Source organism: Aythya marila (genome assembly GCF_965140915.1).
Source record: "Aythya marila genome assembly, chromosome: 6".
Lineage (NCBI taxonomy): Eukaryota > Metazoa > Chordata > Aves > Anseriformes > Anatidae > Aythya > Aythya marila.
In genome coordinates, this window is record NC_139047.1 from 25,656,482 (window position 1) to 25,672,261 (window position 15,780).

Genomic DNA, 15,780 nt, shown 5'->3' on the forward strand with positions numbered 1-15,780 from the left:
AAAAAAAATTACTTTTTAATGTACAAAAGGTTTATATACAGTTTCAGCATGTTATCTCTGTTCTTATGATGTAGAAAACAGCTAAAAATGTTCTTAAGATATAAATTTGACAGAACAATTCACCTACCGTACTTTTAGTAATGATGTCTTCTATACATAATATATACAGTGCTGGAATGGTTATTATAATACTATTTCAGTAAATGAAGGAAGACCACCACTGGAAAGTCTGAGAAATCTCAAGTCATTGGAGATTTGGTTTTGCTTTTGCGTTTGATCTTTTGCAAATGAGTTATCTGTGAAGAGGGACTCGGTAGCCACCATTGCCCTATGCAGCTGTTGAAAAAAACAGATTAGCAGTCAAAGGACACACAAAGGCCTGATCCATCTCAGCACAAGGGATGCCCAGTTGCACTCCAAGCGTCCAGGACAACATACAACATCCTAAAATACGTACTGCCCTCTTTTCATAAATGCAAAGGCAAGGGCAAGGTCAGTAACTGCAGGAGAATATATACAGCGGACTATAAAACAATCCCTTTACATACACCTTTCACGGGAGACACAAATAAACAGCCAGGCACCTTGCTTTGCTTTCCTGTCCTCACGCCCCCAGGACATCAGTGGAGTCACGGGGGCTCGAGGTGTGAAGGCCAGGGGTGAGAGCATCCTGTGCACACCCTTTGCATTTGGGATGAGGACGGGTGAGATCGCAGGATGCTGAGCAGCGCCTCCCTGCACCAGCTGTGCCCTACCTGGCAGCAGGGCTGAGCCAACCCAGCACTGCCAACCATGGCTGCTGGGGCTTGAAATACTGCTTAGTTTGCCTGGAGGTAACACGTGGCATTTCACAGCAGCTCTTGGTCATGCTGGCAACAGTGAGCCTGACACAACAGCTTGTGCAAAAGGAAAGCAGGGACGTTAGGACACCAGAAAGCACCTCTACAAAGCTGCCGCTGTCCAATGCAGGGGACAGAGTCAGATGCAAGTGAGAACATCACATCAGTATGGAGAGGAGATGGGAGATGGCAAGGAGAGGCCGAGGCCCTGAAGATGTGTTTGGTCAAACTGTGAGAACCTGGGGAGAATGGCACACTTTTCCCCTTCCCTTTCACAAACAGGGCGCAAAGTATTTGGTGCTGTGAGAGCAGTCAGAAGTTAAACAAGTCTTCCTGCTCAAGTACATGCACCCCACCACTTCTACCCTTCTGTCTAATGACAACAAAATAAATAATGCAACAAGATTGACTTCAGTGCCAGATGAGCCTGGCCTTGAAAACAACTAATCATTACTATAAGCAGTTGTATTTTGGTGGAGGATTTAGCTTTGGGAGGCCCTTCTCCTCCCATCTCTTCCCCAAGAATGTTTGCAGGATATTCTCACAGACAGAGCCGCTATTTTGATTCAAATACCTGTTTTGAGACTATCCAGATGTTTGCCTACACTGTAGACTGCAGGTGCAGCGCTGAACTGAACCAGCCTGGGTACAAAGAGCAGTTTGTGGGTTGTCCAGGGTATACTTTTTGGATACAGCAGCTCTTTTCATGCTGACCAAAGCGGTGGGACACATTAATGCAGCACTGGGTCCCTGCCAACAAGCCTCCTTGCTGGGGAGGGTTTATTAGCTCATGCTTGGCCTCCCGTTAGTGCAGTCACGTGCCTGGCGTGTACACGGAGCCCAGGCAGAACCCTGCATGCAGTAAGTGAACCCTGGACAGACCAATCTCCCACAGCACTGTCTGCAGACTGGGCTGAAACAATCAAAACCACTCTCCATCACTATCTCTTTTCTATACAAGCACCTTAGCTTGGAAAACCCAAAAGAAAGCGAAGCCGTTGCAAAGCTGCAGAGGGATATGGTAATGCATGCTTCAGAAATCTGACATTAAAAAGACATTCATGGCCCCCGCAGAAAGTCCCTGTGCCGTGCCGCTGCCGCTCAGAGGGCGCACAGGTATGTGCCTGTGTCACTCTGCACACTGCAGCCGTCCTGCCACGGGGGATTATTTCCCAGTGATTGCTGTTCCCAGGCCTCTGCTCCACTCTGCATTTGATATAAACCACGTTGTAAACACATCTGATCAAAGTGTGCATTCACCTTTCAAGTGTCTCATCAATGTGTCTTTCCAATGTTTTCTCAGAAACACCACTATGTTTTTATAAATGTACATTTTATATACGCTTCTGGCAATATACTATATTTGATTTTTAAAGGAAGAGAGGCCTTGGCTATTTAACATGAAAGCATGGTAAGGCACTTTGCTGAGAAGCCATTTGGAATCGATGCTCTTTGCAAGGTACAAAGGTATTTACGGTATAAAACAATACTGCTGGCAGAGGGCTTGTTTGGAGACTTAACTAAACACTGCTCTCATCAGAGCAGAGTACATAGTATGGCTTTTATTCTGATCAAACCCACATCCTCCCGTTTCCTTCTGGGGCGGGTTGAAAATTAAATTTTTGCAAACGTAACTAATGGAAAATGACGGGGAGCGCTATCTACAGGGCTGCCAAGGAGGGAGGGTTTCATCTTGAACCACGCTCATGCAGTCTCCTGGCTTGGTGGCAATACCATTCAGTGCTCTGGGAAACCAAGCCAAAAATATTACTAGAGGTGCACCCTTGCAGTACTGAACTGCCTGGGTGTAGTTTACATAACTCTGTACAGAGGCTTTATTTTTTTTTTTTTTACTTTGAATCCCTTTAATGTATTTAATACTTATAAAAAAAAAAAAATCTACTCTATTGAAACAGATTATTTTTCAAAAGCACATTCATAAAACTGCTTCACACAGACCCCTTGGATAGCGCTCAGGCCTTGTGCTTTACTGTTAGGACATCATGTTGAGAAATTTACTCTCTTCCGCCAGCGTGGTCAGCATGGAGCTCATATCGCCTATTGCCATATTGCTTATTCCCGTGGGAATGGTGGGCAGTGTCAGAGAGTTTCGTGGAGTCGTCAGGCGAGAGGAGTTCTGGGAGAGGTTCTGCAGGATGCTGGGGCTCAGGGTTCCTGACATCAGGCTCGAGTGGTCCCCATCGTCCATGATGGCATCAAAATCTATCTGGGGTGGCTCAAGACCTTGCGAGTCCACCGTGCTGGACACCTGGTTCGCGCCCGGGGAAGGCAGTGCAGCCGGCTTGCCGTTCAGCGCGCACTGCTGCTGTCTGACCCTGCAGTCCGCCTGATTATCAAAGCTGCTGTTTTGTTCGTACATGTGGATCTGGCCGTAATAGTACATCAAATTGTTTTCCCTCGTGCCGTCTGCACACTGCTGGGCCAGCGCGGGCAACATGTCACCGGTTCTTTTGTGCACAGCCTCCGCCGCCTCCTGGCCCGGGCTCATGGTGTTTGTAGGGTGGGGAGTTCTCATGTAGCCCAGCTGCTGCACGGTGCGGAGGCCGCGGGCTCTGCTGGCCGGGCTCGGCTCAGGTGGGGGACGAGGCTGGACCATGCTGGTTGGATACTGCTGCGCCGCCGAGCCCATCATGCTCTGCTGGGGCTCATAATTGGGCTGGTTGGAGGGCATGATGGGCTGGTGAAAGGCCTCTTGAGCCATGGGGAAGTTCAGGTGGGTCTGCTGAGATGAGTAGTTCTGCTGACTCGGTTCATGCATGACCTGGTTGAGCATTGTGCGCTCGCTGTTGCTGCTGACCATTAACGAAGGGTCGGTTGCCATGTCCATTTGCTGAGGGTGAAGGTGGGGTCCGGGCTTTGCTGCCATGCTGCTACAAGAAGGAGAGATCTGATTTGGGTTGCTGCTGATTGCACTGGGGCTCAGCATCTGATGAGGTTGGTTATACCCTGTGTGCGAGCCCAGATCGGGGTTTATACCGGGGCCTAGGCTCATCGGCTGCTGCCGCAGCTGCATACAGTTTAGCCTCTGACCGTCCATGCCCACATTTCTTTGCATAAAGCTCTGCTGTGTTACATTCATGCTGTTCTCTGGTAGCTGCATCTGCTGCTGGTTGTAGCTCTGGTACTGACCAAAGTTCTGCTTCTGCTGCACCACTGCTAAGTTCCCTTGCGAAAACTGCTGCTTCGACTGATTGGACATCATATCAACTGTACCCGAGCTGACTTCGTTCCACTGGACAGGCATGTTATTTTTATTCATGTCTGAGGGAGCGTCAAAGCTCATGGGACACTCTGCCATCATGGGCCCCAAATGGCTCATGCTTGCCTCAGCCACCGCCATCCTGCGCTGGCCAGGAAAGGCCGGGGGCTGCAACTTCCCACCTCCCTGGAAGCTCTGCATCTCATTGCCATACCCCATGGAAGTGCTCTCAGCTGCCGTCCCGTTGTTCTGAGACTTGATGTACTGCACCACATCATCTGGCAGCATAATGTCGTCGTCTCCAACTGGTGCCTCCGCCTCCCCAGACATGGCTTCCATGGCGATGTTTTCGCTGATGCTCAGCGGCCGGGGCGAGTAGGTGTGCCGGGGGAGGTTCCCGTCGGAGCGCCCGTAGCTCTGGAGGCTGAAATTCCTCCTGTCCGCGGGGTGTGGAGGATGGAAGGGGTTCATGCTGTTGGTGCTGTTGAAGCGGTGAACTCGCGGGAGGGCCTGAGGGTCTCCAGCAGGTCTCCTCACTGGGTCACTTGCCCGTCTTGTGCAGTTGCCTGGCACCTCATGTGGAAATGTTGCGGCTGATGTGTAGCCATAGGTGTTGCCATCGCTGCAACGCCTGGGGCCTGGCGGGAGGCGGATGGAGGGCAAGGTGGGCTCTGGCCCGTCCATTAGTGAGATCCTGTTCTTCAGAGTCATCCTCTCCATGTTCGGCAGGGGAGTCGGAGGAGGGCCCCCTGTAGCAGCAGCGTACTTGGCTTTCAGCCTGTAGTGCTGAGCTGGCGTGAGGTTTAGCAGACCCGGCATCCCGCTGCACTGGCTCGCCTCGCTTGACCGACGGGAAGCGTCAGTTGAAATCGGGTCATAGGAGTCGGCAGAGCTTGTGTTGTTGGGACGGTGCCCGAGCTGCGAAGCCTCGCTGGAGCGGCGGCTGGAGAAGTACGGGGAAATCCCTGATGATCTGCGGCTCACGGTGTAGGCAGAGCTGATGGTGCTTGTCGTACTATCACGGCGCTCGTTGAGTTGGTTCAGCATCGTAACCTCATTGACAGACAGCTCCATTATTCTTGGATTAGGCAGCGTAGCAGAAGAACCACCGCTATTTTCTAGAACAGAGCCTGAGAGAAAGGTTGTGGGGAAGGAAAATGTTTAGTTAGCTGAGAAATTCTGCTTGGCAATCTTCTACATGCTGAAGCAGGGACACAGTATGCCACCCCCAAACATTTTATAGGGATGATAGTGAATTTCATTTGCTGCTAGTGAATTCAAAGCTTCATCTACAGCTCTGTGTTTATGTACAAAGAGCAAGAAGTCTGGGGAGAGAAGACGAGTTATCCCTCCTGCAGAGTATTTGCAGTGTGTACCCCCCACTGGTGCTCAGTTGCTGAGGAAGTCCCTCCACATGAGCTTTTCTTAGTGGGGAAAAAAAAAAAAAAAAAAAAAAGTAGGACTGGTGTGAACAGAGTCATAGAAGTTAGAGGAGCACAAAGGGATCATCGAGACACCTTAATCAGGAACCCCCCAGTCAGTGGAAAACTAGCATATGAAGCTGTAGGGAATAGCCACAAGCCCTTGAAGTGACAGCAGGCCTGCTGGAGCAAGATCTGGTATGGAGGGCTTGGCTGTATTGCTGCTATGCTCCAGCAGTTTCCCAGGAGGCACGTCAGCCCTTGGGGAACTGTTACTGCTGGAACAAATCCAAGCAGGCTTGTGGCTGCCACTGGGATGCTGAGGACACCTGCTGCTGGGTTCTGGACAAGCCCAGGAACAAGAGACCTTTGCCTCTCTTCCTAGCTGTGCCGTCTGGATTTCTGTTGCACATAACCAGATGGCTGTGTTTCCACCCAAGCTCTCCATTTTACCTGACATCTCTGTCCAGCAAGGACTGACTCAGAGGCTGTAAGAAATGATCCCCTCTTAGGGCAGACTCTTAGTTATGAGACCTGAGACCAGCTGTGGAGGGTTCCTACAGGACAAGGCCCAGGCCCACAGCTTACCGTTTCCTGAGATGGGAGGCAGCTTGGTGTTTCTGGCTTGTGGAGCTGGGCTCACCCATGAGCAGGAATCCTTAACTGTCTTGAGTTTCTCTTTCTTGAGCTGTTCAAGTCGTTGCATCGTCGTCATGTGTTTCCTTAGCTGCAGGCTGACTGTCGAATTACCAGATGAGACCGTTGAGTCCACAACAGGAGCGTTGTCATCCAACGCCGTCAGATCTCCCAGACTTCCCCCGCTGTGCATGTTCATTTCTACTCCACTGTCATTGTTGTTGGTGCTGCCAAGGGGTGACGGTTCACTGCTGCATGACGACTGGCCACCAGGACTGGACTGACACATCTTGGGGAAGGAAAAGAGGAGGAGTTGGACAGGTGGAAAGAAACCAGGAGCCCAACATCTCCAGTGGGCTCCATGTTTGGCCCTATCCCAGGTGCAGAGAGGAACCAAATGATGTTCCACCAAACAATGAAGCTTCTTGAAGAAAAGCAGCACACTACCTGGTTGTGCAAGGTATGTTGCGGCAAGTACTTGCTTATCTAACACAGGATCAAGGCCTAAGTATTTCAGACACAATGTATTTCTGTCTTTAAAATACCCTAACATATAATTATGCTAGCTGACAAACTTCCCAGCCAGGTAAAAACCTGGTTTACTGTTTGCAAACTCCCACTTGCAGATAAGAGATAAGCAGCATAAACGCTTATTTTATTTACATCAGAAATTGCATTTCACATTGAGGAGTTTATTCACAGCAGACACTAAATAGTCTGAACTTGCTCTGAGGCAGCAGTTGCTGCTGCCCGACAGGATGCCTGGCTTCTCTGCTCGAGGCCCATGCTCCAGCAACTGTCAGAAAATGGGAGTGCTGAAAAGGCAACATGCTTTGCCCCAGGCTAAGGTGGGAGTGCAGGTGATGTTTTATTTTGCCCTGTAGTAGCCCTCACAGGCAGGGCTGACTGGCTCTGATGGCCTCACAGCCCTTCAGTTGGGATGATAGAGATTGTGATCCCACAATTTAATGGGAGTTGTGATGTTGAGAACAACGTGATGGGGGAGTCCTCAAGCATTATGCCCCTCCCCTTTTCACCCTTAAGCAAATATCCCCTGTCCCTCCCCATTACTCTGCTCCGCACCCCTCACCCCCTTCCCGTCGGGTTTGTTGGAGACAGGAGGTCTGCTGGAGACCATGCCTTACGCAGCAATTTTAACAAAAAGGATTTCTTTGCTCACCTTAGTACCGACTGTCCTTAGGAAGGTAGAGTAAGGAGGGGTAAGTGGGAATAAAGAACAGGTTGTTAGGACAAAGACAGCATTGACAGTAAAGACCGTGTTAGTAGAAGGAAGAAGAGGGGAATGCAGAATACAACACAAATTGCAAGCATCTCCTCCTCCCATACCCTGCCTTCCCTGCCACAGACTTATAGAATGGTTTGGGCTGGAAGAGACCTCTAGAGATCATCTACTCCACCCCACCCTGCCATGGGCAGGGACACGTCCCACCAGACCAGGTTGCTGAAGGCCCACCTGAACACTTCCAGGGATGGGGCATCCACAGCTTCTCTGGGCCACTTGTTTCTTCCTAACATCTAATCTAAACCTACCCTCTCTGAGTTTAAAACCATTACTGCTTATCCTATCACTACAGGCCTTGGTAAAATGTCTCTCTCCGTCTTTCTTACAAGCACCTTTTCAGTTTGTAGGCCCACATAAAAAACCCTATGAGAGACTTCCCACCAGTCTCTGTAGGTTTGGGACTAGACCTAAAGCTGGGCCAAAACAAGGGGCCTTGGAGCAATGAGAACCAGTGAAGCATCTCACCCCTCACACCACCCTGACCTTAATCACAAAAGAGGAGATGGAAGTGAGACCTCCAGGTCAGATGCTGCCTGTTATATACACATGAGTAAAGCACTGGACAGGGAGAGCATAGAGGAACATCTGACCCATGGACCCTGCTGCCAGTGAGACACCTTGGCTGCAGCCCTGGGAGTGCAGAGCTGGGAAAACAAGCTCACACCTTCAGGAGAAACCGGGTGGGGAACCAGTTTTGTGTCCATGTTTTCATAATCAAAAAAGAAACACACAGAGGAAGAGTACTGGAGAGAGGTCATTCTGTCCAGTGGTTCTCACAGTCTGTTTTTATAACCCAGTGCTGAGTGTCAGTAAGGTAACACTGTTCCTTTAGTCAGTAAGAGACAACTTGGATGTGAAAATACTCAACTCCTTCCTAACTGAAACATGAAACTCATTACTAACTTGTCCAAAGGTACATCCCTTAACCTTCTCCAGACAATCTCTGTACCTTCAGGGCATGTTGTTTGATTGGAATAACAATCTTTCAGCTTGGAATCAAATCAAGAAAACATGTATTTTGGAGCTCAACATTTTTTCAGCTACAGCAAGAAGTTTGGGGACTATATTTTGCACCCTCCTGCACAGGTGAAGGCCATTTCTGCCATATCCAGCCTGTACCCTGCCCCACTCTGAGCTGGTACAGGAGATCAGAACCCTGGGTATGAAGGTGAAGATAATTATAAAAGGTAGAAGTGCTCCCGTGTGTTCATTGCCCCTTCTCCTTCACCAGCAGCAGTGTGCTGAGGAGCAGGTGGGCTCCCTCCATAGGAAGAGCCTTGAATGTTTTTGGGCCCATCACTATACATACTTTGTTAGCACCACTGACCATGCTACTGCCTAGTGTGGAGCTGCTGTAATGGCCAAAAGGCTGTTAAATGGTCGTTGTTTCTGCTAGAGGCAACTCATGGGGCTGTAAAGCATGATCATGGTTGACTGCAAGCCCATACTCTCTGGGCCACAGAAGGACTATTTGTTCTAGCTCACCTGTTTATTCCTGGCACCACTTCCCCACCCTGTCATCCCACTACAATTTTCTCTGGCAGCTGGGGGTCCTGCAGTGAACTTGTATACTCCTGAGTGAAGTATACTCCTCTAGCTGAGCCTGCTTGAGCAGGGGGTTGGACCAGATGATCTCAAGAGTCTCCTGTCAACCCCATTGATTCCAGGCTTCTCTGTGTGGTGGACAGGCCTGAAGAACTTAACTTCAAGACACCCAGCAAAAATAAAACAGCTACTTATATTGCCATCATCATCATTAGACCACAACATCAGGCCACAACAGCAAAAAGTGCCAGCAAAACTTTGCTGCAGCAGCCTGGAAAGCAAAACAAGGAAGAGGGTGGGAAGGAGAAAGAGGAGAAAAGGGATGGACTTGTGCTTCAAGACACCTTCATTGATCTGTGTCCTGTGTGTGTTGCTCAGTTTAAACTGGAGAGGAGGGTAAAGCTTATTTGACCATAACTCTGTGATATTGCCATGTTTTACCCATGTGCACAGCAAAGGCAGGCCAAACATGATACCAGGCATCACGTGGTCCCCGTGACTCCAAGGGTGGGAATTGCGATGCTGGGTAGAAAGGTGCAAAATGTATTGGACTGGGCCCTGACCTGCAGTCTCATCTCTGGACTTGATCTCTAGGGTGTTGGCAGGTGAAGGGCAACTGTGGGCAGAGATAAATCGCATGCAAATGCTTCATGCCCCCATTGCATTGGGGAAATTAGGGCCCGTGTGATTTCTGCCAAGAGCAACTGCTCTTACCACAGAATTCTCTGTTTTTATCGTTTTGACTTGTAAGCAATCCTCCATGTTCCTCGTGGTGCTGTTGGCCTCGGAGCTCTCCTCTGAAACCTTGCTGCTTTGCTTGGCGCTTGCCTCATTGTCCCCATTTTCCTTGAGAGGAGGTGGCCTTGGGTGAACGTCATTGCGCTGCTTCTTCGTGACGTGGGCATCAGGCCCGTGTACGGTCTTGACGTGTTTCCTGAGGGAACTAGGGTCTGTGTACCTCTTTGTGCAGCCAGGAATTTTACAGACGTAGGGTTTCTGCAAATACAAGCAGATATTGTGTTATATTTAGAGTAATATTCCAGGTACATTGTATGGGCCAAGAGTATACAGTGAGCATGGCTGCTGGCAGCAACAAAATGTGGAGCGTCTGCTCCACAGGGTTTTGTAAGACCAAGATCTCCAAGATACGATATATGGGCTGCTGATGATCCATACACACATGGGCAGTCATTTGATGTTGGCTAAACTCCTTGTTTTCAGTTGCTGGATTAAAAAACAGCTAAGAATTCATGAAATACTTTCCTAATGCTACTTTCCCATGTATGTATTTGCTCGGGTGGCCACAGGAATGTTTTCTGATTATGGATGGGAGGGAGGTGATGTAGGGGACTGGCCATAACACATTCTCTCTGCTAAGGTGGGGTCTACACCGTGAAAATGTCTGAGACCTTCCGGCTGATGGAATTCCAGTGAAACCAAGCCAGACTGGATTCACCCTACCCAATCTATCATACCACTCCAGCACCTGTCACCTTGAAATCTGTTATTGTGCAAAACAAACCACAGGCATGCAATGTTTTTTTCTGATGATAGCACTCTAGTCCTGAATTCATGAATCATTGATTGCCACAGGAAAACAAGACTGAAGCCATGCTTCTGAAAACAGAAGTCAGCAAACAGATACTTCTCTTCTTTTAACTTTTTTTTTTTTTTTTTTCATTGAGTTTCCAATTCCAAGTGTATTAGCACCGCAGTTGTTTGAGCTGGTGCTGCTGTGTTGGAAGCTCTGAATTCATCACAAGTTTCGCTTACAGCCTCACAGCTAGTCTAAGTATTTTTCTGCCAATGCACTGGAATAGGTCCACAAAAAAAAAGAAAAAAAAAAAAAGATAGATGTTTGAAGGCTACCCAAAATGACCATTCCTATTCATTTTTTTTTTATTCTGTTTTCTAATTTCATCCAGAAGCTTGAGTGAAAAAATACAAAGGAGTGTATATTCTTTTCAGAAAGCCACCACCATCACACGAAAAACACTGAAAGTCTGTTTTTTATTCAAAAGCATGCTTCCTGGCTGATCTTGGCAGATCACTTGAACAAACTAAATCCTCGTAACACCACACTGAGGTAAATATTTAATATATTTTAAAGCTCGGTAAACCAAAACATAAAAAGTAAAATAGTTTGTTTATACATCTCATGAAACCCTTTGGATAAGGCATTATAGAAGTATTATTACTGCTATTAAAATGTATTTGAAAGAATAGACACCCTCCTTCCCCCAGTGCTGAAAAATCTATATTAAATAGTTCAATGATGCTTTCTAAGTTCCTTTAGGCTCAATAGTTCTGATTTTCAGACACCAGTCACTTGGGTAACATGATCACTCTGGCCTGGAAGGGAAGACATTCCACCTAATGGGGTACAACCATCCACTTCATCAGGCCATACCTCCTGCAACAGAGCTGAGCACAACTGCTGATACCTTGGCACACCTTCATACCCCTCCCCGGGTTATTCAAACACTGATACAGTGGACACTAGTGAAGTCAACACCTTAGATATCTCAGACATCTCCCTCCTACTCTCATACCCATACTGTGTGATTCTCCATAAGGTGGAAGAATTGGAGGTCTCCCCAGGAGCTCAGCATCACCAGCATCAATTTCTGCTTGTTATTCCTGTTGAGCTTGAATTGGAGAAAATACCACTCTGAGCCTTTGGCTGATGGTGGACTCATGCCACTCTACTGTGTATGCACTGGAGAGTGATCTCAGGATGAAAGCCCCTTTTCCAGGAGTGACTTTGAAGGTGTGCTCTGAAGTGAGCCAAATAATCACTGAAAGTGATTAAAATGATATGGTGCATGTGATGTTTCAACAATCAAATAAAAACCAGTGTGGTAATATATACCCATATCTATGTTTGAATCATACAACTATGTCCTGTTGCACAATGGTAAAGACAAATACAGGGAACCTGGAACTTTCCCCTTAGAGGAGACATGGGTGACTAACTCTGAAACTGTGGTGTATCCCATGTAAACACAGCAAGCAGAGGAAACTATCTGGTAGGTAGCTAGGAACCACCAGTTACCAATGGGTAATGGGACATACTTGCAGCCACGAAGTCCTGCTATGCATCTGTGTGGTTTTGTGAGGTGTCAGTGACCAATGGGTTAGCAAAATACATTTCCAAAGCTGGTTGCAGGACCCTCATCTGGGCCTGCTGCCCAGTGCAATAAGCTTTGCCATGAGAGATGTCATCTGTTGCTAAGGATCATGTTATATGTTGCTCAAAAAGAGAATATCAGTGTATGGCCCAGAGAGCCATTATATGCAGATCCTTCAGAAATCCCTGGGCATGCCTCTGCTGCATCACAGAGGGCTGAAGAGCAGTTCGGGAATGAGCGTGACCTCAAAAGATCCCACAGTGCCATATAGCTCCCTTGGTAGGACTCAGCCAACTTCCTACCTGTTATCTGAGTCTTTAACTTCTGTTGCTGGATGCAGCCTGAGCCAAGCATCAACACATTAGATCAGGGTCCACAAGGAGTTGGATGCTTCTGCCCTACAACTTCACCTTTATATACAATAGGAACCAAGAGGAGCAGAACTTCAAGTGTGTACAAGCTCTGCTCTGATGGTGGGAGGAGTCATCACAGACCTAACGCAGCTGCTGATCTGGATCACATGGGAAGCTGAACTCATTTGAAGAAATGGTATTTAATAACACAGACAAAGGCAAAATTCCACACGTAGGAGTGTGGGACACCAGTTGAACAAACAAAAGGTGAGACTCTGGCCTGTCTAGGAGGGATCCTATTTTACGTGGTCTATGGGCAAAATTAATTCACGTGCTGCTTTCAGTGTGCACAACCTGGGCAGAGAGAGTCTGTATCCATCACTGAAAGTTGTATGAGAAGTCTTGATCCATCCACATCAGGATCCTTAGGGATGGAAGAGAGACACAAAATTGATACAAGACTAGAAAAAAAATACTGTAGTAGTGGGAGACTTCAGTGGTTTGATTGACTTACATGTAGTTTATGAGAAAGAAGATGAAGAGAGACTTAGCACTGTGGTGTTGTGGAAAGGAAATAGCAAAAATGAAAGGAACGTTGGATCCAGCACTGGAGAAAGGCAGAGGAAGCATCCAGGGCTAGAAGAAAAGCAATTGCTAATGCCTGAAACTTCATCAGTGAGATTAAATCAAGACTACCTACCTTCCAGTAGAAGAAGCTTTAACAGAAGTCAAATTATGTTTTTATCAAACAGCAGTTATTGGGAATGCAGGCTGCTCAGCAAGAGAGAGGTTGAATGTCTTGGTCACTCCTGACCTCTAGGTCTGCATAGCTTTGAATCAACCCCAGAGCAGATACAGGTTAATTTTAACCCATGTCCTGCTGGGGAAATGGCTCACTGGCAAAGTACAATCCTGATATTTGGGTTTAGACCCAAACAAATTAAAATAATACCAGGATTCAGGTCACTCATTGGGTCCATCTCAGCATCACACAGCACAGAAGGGCATCCTAGAGTTTGAATCCTTATTCTGACTCCAACAGAAAAGCTTCAGCCTACAGAGCTCTGGTTATCGCTGACAGATATTATGCCAGAGATAGAAATACTCCCCCAAAGCCCTTTGTAGACACAGCATCGCTTTAAAAAGCTGTCATCTGTGGCAATTGCGTTCCATTCTCCAATAGTCTATATTTAACTGTTGCAAATTAGGCTACAGACTGAATTCTTCATGGCTGCAAACATTATTAGAACTTTGGAGTGTTGTTTTTTCTTCCCTGTCAGCTAATTAGTGGTAATATAAATTTCAATCGTTGGCCATGGTTGATTGCAACAGACCATCACATGCGTTACAATAAAGGCAATTTCCTCTGCTCCCCTACTACTAATAGTGGGTCTTAATTAGCCAAGGTTAACAAAGCATTGCATTGTGCTCTATCATTGTACATCAAACGATGGAGGGAGTATTATTTCCAGAGCATCAGGATCTGGGGTAGCTGTTATACTACTGCAAGTCTGCATCACAGTAACATTAAACACCACATGCACAAATGTACAATCCTATTCACACTATTAAAAATTATAATTTTGGAAAATGCTCACTTTCATTTCCAAAGACGATTAAAAAGTTTGCATACTTTAACATCTGTTTATGATTTCAAACATGGCTTTCATAAATATAAAGCTAATGTGGTCTGGCTCTCCAGCAAAATAAATCCTATTAAAAAATAAGAAAAACCTCTCATTACAGTAGGTTTCTTTTTACATGAGTCCAGCATGTAAAATGTATGTTTATTGTCAGCAAAATTAAAAAAAAGCCCTCCGTTGAGCTGCGGTGAGCCCAGGCTTACCTCATTGGAATGCGTCCTGTTCTGGTGCTTGGCTCTATCTGAGGCATTGGAAAAGGCTTTATTGCAGCCTTCATGTTCACAGACGTAGGGTTTTTCTCCAGTGTGGGATCTCAGGTGTGTCTTTAAGTTCTCCAGGCGGGAATAGGCTTTGGAGCAACCCTCAAACTAAAATAAAAAAACACAAGAGGACTGATTAATTAACCAGAAAATTTTGATTTTCCCCCTGCCTAAACCCTTCTCATCTGTTTCTCATTCTTTCTTTCTTTCTTTCTTTCTTTTTTTTTTTTTTTTATTTCTTTCCTTTAAAGGGCTTGTGTTTTAGGGAACAACATCTACTTTGTTGGGAGAATTCCGCTCCCTAGGCAGGCTGAGAGTTTGAGCAGTGACTCATGTTTAAGGTGCTGCTCCTTACTGGGTACCCACCTGACATTTCAACAAGAGACTGCTTTTTCCAGCAGGGTTGAACAGCCGTCTGTTCCTCCCAGGGCTCTCTTAGGCATCCCTTTGCAGCTAACACACTCGGAAATGGAGGCCCTCTCCTTCCCGCCCAGAGAACCGACAGCTTCTCAGCAGCTTGACCAGCCTCGCAGCTTCCCTAGCCCCAGAGCTGGAAAGACCACACCATTCCCTAACACACAAGCAGAAATCTAGCAACCTTTGAAGTTTTCCAAATTACAGCTTGGGTCTACTCTTGGAGGATGCTGTGGTCAGGCTGTCTGACATTACCAGTTTAAAAAACAAGACTCTCAATCTTGAAGACAGATGGATTTTTGGATGACACTACAGGCCAGAAGCCTTTCTCCTGGAAGGAAACCAGCTGCCCACACAACGAGAAGGAGCAGCTTGGGAGATATGGTCAGGCTTCAGGTGGTGGAAGTCCTGCCACCCTCTGCTTGGGCTGGGCTGGATGTTTCTCCCTGCACCTGCCCTTGCAGCAAAGGAGGATATCATCAGTCACTCATACCCAAGAGGCCATCTTAAATGCTTTTGATGAAAAAAGTGGAAACTTACAAACACTGAAAGAGGTTTTAAGAAACATAAGTCTCCCTTCTAAATTCTGGCTAAATGTGGCACTCAGTGTTCAGCTTGGAGAGCTGAAAATTCTGTGCTGCAATTCCTACACAAGCACCTTATAATATACCTTCTATTTCAATGAGCAGTCCCTCCTGTTGTAATGTATGAAAGCCATAAGGTGTTGCATTTTAGTCAGACCACTTAAATGTGTTTGCAAGTCCAGTCCAGCTGTGGCAAGACTTTGCTTTGTTATGTTTGAATCTTGGTCAGTGAAAAAAAAAAATAGAATGTCATAGTAGGACAGGTCATGCTACAGCTGAGTGTCTGATTTCCCTGTGGGCAGATGAGTGGTCCTACACGTCTGTGCAGCTGGCCCTTCTGGGCAGAAGCCAAAAGCAGCTGCATGCAATAAGAGCAGCTGTACCTGTCTCCTTGTACTCGGAGGGTATAAGTATAGCCTGCCCTAACTGGA

General features: G+C 47.0%; 1 protein-coding gene across 2 annotated transcripts in view; it reads right to left on the bottom strand.

Annotated features, from left to right (window-relative positions):
- Positions 1–73: 73 nt before the first annotated feature.
- The window catches only part of GLI2 (GLI family zinc finger 2), a 188,922-nt gene continuing 173,215 nt past the window's right edge, over positions 74–15,780 (bottom strand). For both annotated transcript variants that reach the window (XM_082764124.1, XM_082764125.1), the window contains 4 exons: positions 14,295–14,459; positions 9,679–9,960; positions 6,069–6,405; positions 74–5,189 (listed from right to left, as the gene is read on the bottom strand). In XM_082764124.1, coding sequence (XP_082620250.1) covers positions 2,833–5,189; positions 6,069–6,405; positions 9,679–9,960; positions 14,295–14,459 — 3,141 coding nt within the window. In that variant the 3' untranslated portion in view covers positions 74–2,832. The remainder of the gene's footprint in view (positions 5,190–6,068; positions 6,406–9,678; positions 9,961–14,294; positions 14,460–15,780) is intronic.